The 9744-nt window shown below is 43.6% G+C and overlaps 2 protein-coding genes across 2 annotated transcripts; one reads left to right on the forward strand and one right to left on the reverse strand.

Moving 5' to 3' along the window:
* Positions 1–1445: 1445 nt before the first annotated feature.
* On the reverse strand, positions 1446–3920 carry MELLADRAFT_85862 (uncharacterized protein; the record flags this gene model as incomplete). The annotated part of the gene is made up of 10 exons (XM_007419339.1): positions 1446–1663; positions 1774–2136; positions 2200–2466; positions 2546–2683; positions 2753–3019; positions 3090–3152; positions 3233–3391; positions 3468–3491; positions 3600–3737; positions 3803–3920. The coding sequence occupies 10 exons, from the start codon at positions 3918–3920 to the stop codon at positions 1446–1448; spliced, it is 1755 nt and encodes a 584-aa protein (XP_007419401.1).
* Positions 3921–5301: 1381 nt separating this feature from the next.
* Positions 5302–8850, forward strand: MELLADRAFT_85863 (uncharacterized protein; the record flags this gene model as incomplete). The annotated part of the gene is made up of 9 exons (XM_007419337.1): positions 5302–5390; positions 5455–5516; positions 5599–5640; positions 5692–5775; positions 5839–6123; positions 6221–6271; positions 6348–7531; positions 7592–8353; positions 8428–8850. 9 exons carry the CDS (start codon positions 5302–5304, stop codon positions 8848–8850), a joined length of 2982 nt encoding a protein of 993 aa, XP_007419399.1.
* Positions 8851–9744: the final 894 nt, after the last annotated feature.

Consider the following 9744-nt stretch of genomic DNA (forward strand, 5'->3'; position numbering starts at 1 on the left):
TAGTACATTCACCAATATCTGCGTGTCCTATACTGTTTGCAGTATTAATCATGACGCCCCAACGTCTAGGCACATGGTGCATAGTTCCTCAGATATCTAGCTCTCTTCGGATTGCTTCTCGACTACTCTACGCCAAAAGTCATCTTTACCGCCGGGTAAAGATTACATTTGGTGTAGTGACACACCCATAGGCGCATTCCAGACTCCTGTCACACGCTGTGTCTTGCGCGTGGGACTTTGTTGAGTTTAGTTGGTACTATACACTTATACATTTCTTTTCCCCGGCTAAAAGAGGGCGGTCAAGCTTCACAAGGGGGGGGGCTGGATTTAGTAAAACCCTAAATCTATCTCAATGTTTCTTTCTCCTTGTTTGCTGTTTGCTGTTTTATGTTCTATCTTTTTTTTTTCTATACACTCATTTTTCTGTTTTGATTTCTTTTTTTGCTTTACACTCATTTGTTTGTTTTGTTTTTGTTATTCTACACTCATTTGTTCTATTCTGAACTTTTTGGTGGTTGAATTTGATCGAATTTGATGTTATTGAGCGTACCTTTCAAGCTCTCAAACGCGCTCAAAAAGGGCTTGCCCAGTGTTGCCCGGTAGCTTTCAAAATGAACTCAGGTCCGAGGCGGGATCTGGCCCGGTCCCGGGTCCGGCCCTGAAGCTCCAGGGCCGGGTCATAGCCCTACTGTCAACTCAATGACAATAATTTGTAACGACAGTGTGTTGTTTCAAAACACCTTATGACATATGTTGAGACAAAAAAACTGCCTTCGTGAAACCATCAAATTTTATGCTTTTGTCTGCTTCAGGTCAATTGGCCTTGTGAACTACCTGTCTACATAGAAGAGAGTGAGAGTTGTTCCCTCCAAAGGGAAGCTCACTTTCTTTGGTTGTGCCTCTCAAATCTCTCAATAATGGGTACATAACATCAATGGGGTGAATCAAATGCACAGGTTAATGTGTGATGAAGAATAGTTTAAGTTGTGTGGTGTTCTTATGACTGGGTATCCAGAGGAAGCGTGCAGAAAAATGGCCTGTTTAGCTGTGGAAAACAGCATTCATGACTGTGGCCTGGTGGTTTCCTCTTGGAACTTCAAACAACTTGTTCTCAATTTCTTCATTTCTTTTGTGCTAAATCATTTTCTTGCTAAATATATACCATCAAAATTTAAACAGTTTGAAGACAATGGGAGCAATATTAACAGTCAAGATTCCAACACTTTAAAGACCAGGTGAAACATACACAGTCAATAGCCCAATAGTTTAAAAAGGTCAAGAGATATATACAGCAAAGAGTTAAACAGTCTGAAGATCATTTAAAAATATCCGTTTGAAGCACACAGAAAAAATATATACAAGCAACATGATATTTCAGAAGTTTGAGGCACACAGAGGAAATAGATACAGTCAAATATTTTTGAGAAAGTAAGGGAGATGGACAATCAACCCATTGAATTAGGACACTTGTGAACGTGTTCACCACATTCTTGCACCGATGTTACTTCATCAAACATTTTTATAAATAGTTTTGCAGTCTCCTTGTACCTTTGTCCATCACATGTATTTTGTTTAAGCAAATGTTTGAGAGGGTCAAGGCCCCGTGCCAAGATAGACCGTGTGGCAGAGAGTCTACAGTTGCAGTCTGAGGTGGATGGCGCAGCTTTAAAAAGTGAAGGGAAAAGTGGAGTCAAAGTCATCAAATTGGCGATTCAGACCATCATCACTTCTATGGTACACACATCCTCAATCACTGAAACAAAAAGAACTCACCTTTTTTTTCTTCGGTGTCAAATTTATCAACATCAACCCCAAATTTAAGATGATTTGGAGGAAGCAACTCGTTTTGAGTGGAGCTGTGACAAAGCGCTGGAAATCGAGGTCTTTCACTGCCAGGTACAGAAGCAGAGTCTTTTAAGTCGAGGATAGATGGTGGTGATTGAGATCGAGGCATCAAAACAGGTGGAGGAGCGATTTCTGAGGCCTGCCTAAGTGATGTAGATCCGAATGCGCAGCTTTGGGTCTCTGCGGCAGTTTGTGCATCGTCTGAGGATGATTCAGACACATTACCATGCTCTGGAAAAGGCGGTGAAACAGGGAATGCTCCAGAAATCCGGATGCGCGGTGAGGAGCTCTCTAATATGGGTGATGGAGGTTGATTTTCAACTCGAGATGAATGCATTTGGGTTTTTTTCTTACCGGCTCCGAAAGAAGAGTAGTCTGAATCTTGCCCTTGTGGTTTCTGTTGACTACGACTGGGGTACGGAGATCTAGCTTTACGGGTTTTGTTACTAGCTCCAACAGCAGAGTTTTGTCGGCCGCAGGATTGAAATCGATGAGCAGCTCGAGGGTGCATGCTTCCCAAGCGGCGAGTCGGTGGCGAATGAATTTCGTGCTGTGTCTTCTCGAGTCCAAAAGCAGCGTTCTCCAAGCCGCTCCTAGGCGGCGGGAATTGAGCAATTAAAACTATGGGTGAGGATACTCAGATTAGTTGTTACATATTTGTATTGATCTGTGATGTAGAACAAATACTTGCCTTCTTCACTTTTGGTGGAGGGTACTTGAGTTGATGGTGAATGAATTTGATCTTGTCTCTTCTCAAGTCCAAAAGAACTTTTTAACCCACTCCAAGTTGGCGATTGAGATCCTTTTCTTCGTCTTGCAAAATTGTTGTCAGTTACAACTATGGACGAGAGAATTCGGATCTTTGTTAGAGATTTGTGTTGGCCTATGATGTTGAACAAAGCCATACCTGTTTCCTTTTCGATGGAGGGTACTTGAGGATTTTTTAGACTACGACTCGGGTACGGAGATCTAGCTTGACGGATTCTGTAACTAGCTCCACCAGCAGAGTTTTGTAGGCCACGGCAGCGAAATTGATGAGCAGCTTGAGGAGATCCAGAATGGATGCTTTCCAAGTGGCGAGTTGTTGGTGAATGAAGTTGACGCTGTCTCTTCTCTGGTCCAAGAGCAGAGTTGATTGAACCGCTCCTGGGCGGTGGTGAATGATCAATTACAGCTATGGGTAAGGGAGTTGAGATTAGTTGTTACAGCTTTGTATTGGTCTCCAATGTAGAACAAAGATGTACCTGTTTCCTTTTCGGTGAAGGGTACTTGGGTGCTTTCTAGTCCTGGGAGCATGTGCTGGAGAGCTTTCGAAACAACAAGGAGTCAGTCCCAAGCAACCTCCATGTTGCAAAGGGTGTACTTGCATCCGTGAAAAAGACTCAACCTGATGCAAAGGGTCCATCTTCAAAAGTTACGAAATGATTAGCAAATAACTTATCAGCAAACTCGGTGAAATTACCAGGAATTTGGACTGGAGTTGGTCGATGGGGATGGCCCAACCCGCACCGGCTCCTTCTTTCATAGTCAATCACTTCAGCCAGGTCTACAAAAAGAAATTTCGGTGAAAATGTACTTGTTGTCAACCTATACAGCTAATAGTTATATTGAAATCAGCTTACCGTCATCTATGTTTGGATGTCCACCTCAATCATCTGCCGGTGCTTCAGAAAGGCCCTCGAATTTCCTGCCAACTGGTTGAGCGGCTTTCAGTAGGGTAGGAAATAAGCCGCCAAATTGCTGTCAGCACTTACGCAGAATGATAAATTGGATTGATAGGAAATTACCTTTACTTTGGGTTTTGTGGTTGCACTCTGAAGTTGGTTGATCGGTCTCTTGATAGGAAAGCTCTGCTTCAACAAGGCCACACTTGCACACGACCCACATGTCTTCTAAGCAGACAAAAGCTCAATCAAAGAAGGGGTACAGATATAAGAGAAGTGTAAGAATAACTGACCACGTTCAATCCGTGACCTCTCCTCCATGCTTTCAAGGCGAGTAGGTTCTGGTTTTGTCTTATAGTCAAGGTACGGTCTATGTGAAATGTGATCACTAGTGATGTTACCATTGGACATATGGTCTGTAGATGAATAGTAAATTGAATCAGAAAAGGCATTACTGTTTGACATATCACAGTGCAAAGTCTTTACCAGTCATGTCCTGGTAGTCAGAGCTGGATCCACTGGATGAAGAAGGGTTGAACATGAGTCAAGATGTTTGATTTGTGATAGATACTGAAGGTTTTGATGTTGATAGAGTCAAGCTGAGAGACGACAATTATCCAAAAATTCTGCTGAAGTAAGAGCGGAAATTATTTTTTTGGAGGAAGGAAGAAAATCTTACTTGACCTCTTGTATCAAACACGAAACACCCACAAGCAAGCCAGCCACTTGATTGGGGATCGTCCAAAGTCCTGAAGATCAAAGGCCATGTACCACAATTGAGAGGGCATTTGAAATGATTTACTCAACACGTCTTCTATGACACCACCTCAATGATTGGTTACAAAGACCTTTCAAGAACCGCACATAAGATCCCATTCAGCGCTATGCCACGGTGTGTAACTTGTGATTGGTTCGAGAAACCTTTGAAAAAACGTACACCCCATAGCATATAATCCAACCAGTTGCCGGCCGCGGCTGGTAGCCTTTCACATACCGTAATTGATGGTGTGTTTTCTGATTGTGCATTGATTAAGCGTAGCGGCCCGTGATCGACGATTGACGAATCGATGTCCAAAGATAGATGAAAGGTTTGTTTTGACGAAAAGGATGAGATGTTGGTAATGACGTTGCTTAGACATCACTCCTAAAACTACATAAGTACATATGTGATATGTAATATGTACAAGTAGACGCAGAAAGTTCACGTCACCCCCGGGGCCAGGAACATCACTACAGCACATGTAATACACGCAGGGTGGGGCCCCGGGGGTGACGAGTACTTTCTGCGTCTACCTGTACATAAGTCTAAATTCAACAGACTCTTAGAACCAAGAAGGTCTATGTAAAGAAGAAGTGTGAATTCGATTGACATGTTTTCCTGAAACCCCTTATCCCTAAAAATATGTACATACCATGATCTATAGATTTCTTCGTACTTTGTTTGTGTCAAATGGAAGCAAAAAATATCCTAGTAAGCCTTTCATGTTTCCTCAACCCCCAAACTTACATCCCTGGTGATGATGTGCTTATCTTCCACCAGCTTCTTCGCACAATGATCAAGTCGACACAGATAGTATCACCAAAGAAAGGGCATCGTGTCATAGAGATATATACAAAGGACACTAATTTAGACAGTAGGCCGGACGACTTGTTCGGACGCCTTCATATCGAGCAAGCTGACGCACCCCTGGTTTTTTAAACCCGGCTTTGAATCCACGAAGATAATCTCGAGGGAGACTCAAATATCTCAAAGAATATTCGATTTTCATTCAAGCCAGATTCGATAATCATCATGTCAAAGTTCCACTTACCAGACGATGCTTTTCCTTCCAATTCTCAGGACACGGCTGGTAATATCACAAGCATCATACTCAGTTTACAGTCCGTAAAGATCTCATAATGATATGTCTTATGTGCTACTCAATATAGATCTACTCTCTGGAAGCGAAGGACCTGGACTAGAATCATTAGATGACCTCTATTATGACGATGACATAGAGTTAGCAGGTGAGTATCATTTTCATGCATGTTTCCCCTTGAGATGTATCGATATCATGCTGATCGGATTTTCATTCTGGGGCAAAATTAGCAAATGATCGTGATGAGGTCGAGACACAACTTCGTGATAATGGTCAGTCAAGTTGTTCACTGATGTATTTATCCCTGCATATGCATTGAAGAGGTATTTTGGCCGCAGGATTTGACAGTACTGGCTGTTCACATTGGGTAAATCAAGATGCAACTGCGACCGTTGCTAACTATACCGGTCAGTTCAGCTTTATTTTCCAAACTTCTTCATCGTTTTGTCACATGATCACATTCTTTACAGCTGACTTGAAGTTGTGGCTCTTAGATGGGATTCATGAACATCGTAATGCAGTCGGCAGGCCCACTCAATATGCTTACTCTAACAAAGATCAGCTCAGACCTCATCATGGTGTCGGAGACTCTGGAAGTGGATCAGAAACTATAGGACCCGGTCAATCATCCCATAGTAATCAAGCAAGCGTCCTTCTCAACTCAGGAGGCTTTCCCAAGCGACTCGAAACGGAACTACCACTTGTTACATCGATACAAACTAGTAGCTTGCCGTTTCCAGCAACCAAAACACCAGGTCGGGTTCTGCTCTAGCTATCATGATCAGAAATGGTTCTGGTATACTGACATCGCGATAAAACTCTACTCATCAACACATCTTATGCCCCATGTAGAGTCGGGCCCACCAGTCCCACGGGGTGCGCGATCACATCCGTATCATAAAGGTGCGCGGCATTAATTTCGCTCATATCTTTCCACAAAGACCCCATCATTCATTCATTTTGGCTCTTTTAACAACAGGAAAAAAACCTCGAAGGAACAGTCTGGAACTTGAGGATGTCTTGGAAGAAGGTGCTCGGATCAACAGCATAGATATGGACATTGATCAACCTCACAGAAAAACAAACCTCTCTTCACGCCGACGTTCACAAGACCATTCCTCGACCGGTGCATCTTCAAGCAGAATCGCCACCTTGTTACGTGTACGAGCGGCCGAACGAGGAGTTGGCAGTGCTTCACTGCGACCAAGTAGTTCTTCAAACCAGAACAAGAGAGTTTCAGTCCGATTCAGAGAGCAATCAAATGATCTCAACAATGCTGTTGAATCTGTTTACCGCAACTCCTCTTTGATTCAAAATGCCAGAGCTGTCGATTTCAATCCTGCTGAAAGTATTCCATCACCCCGCCCAATTCCAACACGCAACACTAACGGATTAACCACGCAATTAGATCATCAGCCTTCTCGACCAACCATCGGAAAAGATTATGACCCCCTTCAACACGTCCCCATGGAATTGGATAATCAATCCTCTAGTTCCCGAAGCTTGTCACGATCTGGCCTTTCAGAACGTCAACACGGCCACTTGAATAGAAACTCTCTAACATCAATATCAACCCCAAACCCACCGAGTCAATTTCAGTCTTCTATTAATCGGCCTAACCAAGGGGTCCACTTACCTCCACCGAGGACATCATCGGCAACTTCAAGCAATTCCGCTCGAGGATCTCAGGCGCAGTCACTTTCACGCCATGGACGAGCCGAGAGTTCACCTTTAAATAGAGCTGTTGAAGAACTTAGCGCAAGACATCAGTCATCATCACCAAGATCTCGACCATCCACTTCCCATCCATCGTTCGAGTCTCATTGTTCACGGGGTAATCACTATGCTAAGGTTCCAAGGGGCTCGCGATTGAGGAATCCAAGGGGCTCGCGATTGAGGCAGGCCCTTCAAATGCGAGAAGAATCTGCAGGCCCTGAATCAGATGATCAAAGGCCAACGACTACTCCAAATGCTCGCCACGGAAACACCCCTTCGACTTCTACTAAACATTCCACTACACACAAAAATCGCCGAAATTCTACCCCTTCAAATTCTGCCAGTGACTCTGGATCAAACTCAGACAAAGACAATGCGCCACACCCAGACCCAGACTCATCCTCAGATTCATCCTCCGACTCGGATTCTGGTATCTCGGAAGGGCAAGTTGATCTTACTGAGAGGCTTAGATACAAAAAAAGCAAATCTGCTTGACGCGAAAAAAAGAACCAAGAGCGACATAAAGGTGTGGCTTTGGATAAGGCTGCCGGGGTACGACAGTCGGCACCTCTTCACACTGAACAAATCAGCATTGCAATAGCCGACTACGCCAAACTCCTCTTAGGAATAGCACGCAAAACACAAGGTACGAAGCGGAGTAATCTTCCTCATCCTCCAACCGCGGATGAGATTTCCTCATGGGAGCAACGTAAGAAAGATAGGAGAGGATTTATCGAACGGCGAATTGAGAAGGCTCTTAACAAATATTTAGACAAGACTCCAAATCCAAAGAAAAGTCAACTTGCCTTGATCGAAGCCGAGGCGACCAAGTTAGCCACTGAAAAACTCAAACCAACTCCATTTTTATCCCAACTAGACTCTTTCAGCCCTTCATCGAAGTATTCGACATCCGTTGCTGCTTCTTGCGAGGCCGCGCTGGCCCTTGCTGGTTTTCCACGATGCACCTTTATTTGGACTCACACGCTGAAGTGCAAATGGAATGAAGCTATGTATATTATCATACTTCAAGAGTGGGAGAAATGTTATCGAAGGGGCGATGCTGACGACTACCATATCAATGTCAATCATGTCACATCTGACAAAATGCGTCTGATTTTTGAACAATGGTACGACAACAAGCGAACAGCCATCAATTCTGGATTGAAGAAGGAAGCGAAGGCCCTTGAAAACCCGAATGCTGAGCAAGAGGAGCTTGAGAAAGATTTGTTAGTGAAACAACGAAATGCGCGTCGTAGATCACGCAGGACTGTAAGTAAACGACTTGAGTGCCCGTTTGCTATGAAATATATGTACACTATCACTAAGATGCCTTGCCTTTTTAGGTTGCTGCTATCCGCAAGGAAGTGATGACTACTCACTTTCCACAACAGGCTAACCTTATCCTGCTCACGTCTCAACTGGAGTGTCACTCCAAAGATGACTTGGACGAACATGGCAACCAATATCGAACACTTCCGAGTTGGAGACTGGACGACTTAAGCACACTTTTTCATACCATGGATAAGTTTTACATCTCATCTCAACTCAGCGCTTTGAGTAAGAGTGTTGCCATCAAAAGATTGAGTCGTGGACCACACAAAAACATAGATGATTCACAAATGCCCCCCGTTGGCTTTCCCAGGTGTTTGGTGAGCGACATATTCTGGCAAGGCTTATTGAAAAGCGAAAAGCTTGCCCTGGATCTTTCACATGAAACATATGACCTTAGAGAAATCATTGCAAAGTTCAAAGACCTGCAGACTTGACACCTCTGCACAGCCGGTGTTTGTTTACTTTCAAAATCAATATCATGTTTTAAGGTAGAGTTTTTTTTTCAATCAGTCTTTCTGTTTTAGTCATCAGATCTATCAGTTTTATCAGTTTTTTCTTTTTTTCCCTATCTTGATTGGGTCCGATTTCTGTCTCCTGTGACTATATGTTATGTGTGTATTGATAAGTGGTATGTGCCAGGTGCACTTAGTTTTTCCATTTTGTTTATCAGTTTATCAGTTTGTCCAGTTTTATTTTATTTTTTTCCTATCTTGATTGGGTCTGATTTCTATCTCTCGTGACTTTACTTTACGTGTATATATTGAGCGCCACATTGAAATTTTGCTGTGTTAAGAAGACGTGAAACTTGAAAGAGCGTGGCAGTAGGGTTGAGTTGACACCTCTGCACAGCCTGTGTTTGTTTACTTTTATAAGGTAAAGATTTTTTTTCAATCAGTCTTTCCGTTTTATGTATCAGATCTATCGGTTTTATCATTTTCTTTCTTTCTTTTTTTCCCTAGCTTGATTGGGTCTGTTTCCGTCTCTTGTGACTATATTCTATGTGTATGTATCATGAACTTCTACACCACGGGGCAATTGAGCTCGCCGTTTGATGGTCGGGAAAGACCGCCAATAGACCAGATTTGCTTGGTGGTGGCTGGCCGCCAAAAACCGGTCAGTGGAATGGCCGTCTTTTGGCTGGTCTTCGCTGGCGGCCGTGAGCTGGGCAAACAGCGGCCTGTAGACGGGCTTCGATCATCGGAAGCGGCCCCTGATCATGTGAAGAGAGATTGTGCTCACCTCTCTTCACCTTCTCATCCCTTCACCCAGTGCTTACCTCCTCAGCTCTTGTGGATGGGGGGTTGCGCTCATGAAGGGTTGAGGGCCTC

The sequence above is a fragment of the Melampsora larici-populina genome (genome assembly GCF_000204055.1).
Source record: "Melampsora larici-populina 98AG31 unplaced genomic scaffold MELLAscaffold_163, whole genome shotgun sequence".
Taxonomy (NCBI): domain Eukaryota; kingdom Fungi; phylum Basidiomycota; class Pucciniomycetes; order Pucciniales; family Melampsoraceae; genus Melampsora; species Melampsora laricis-populina.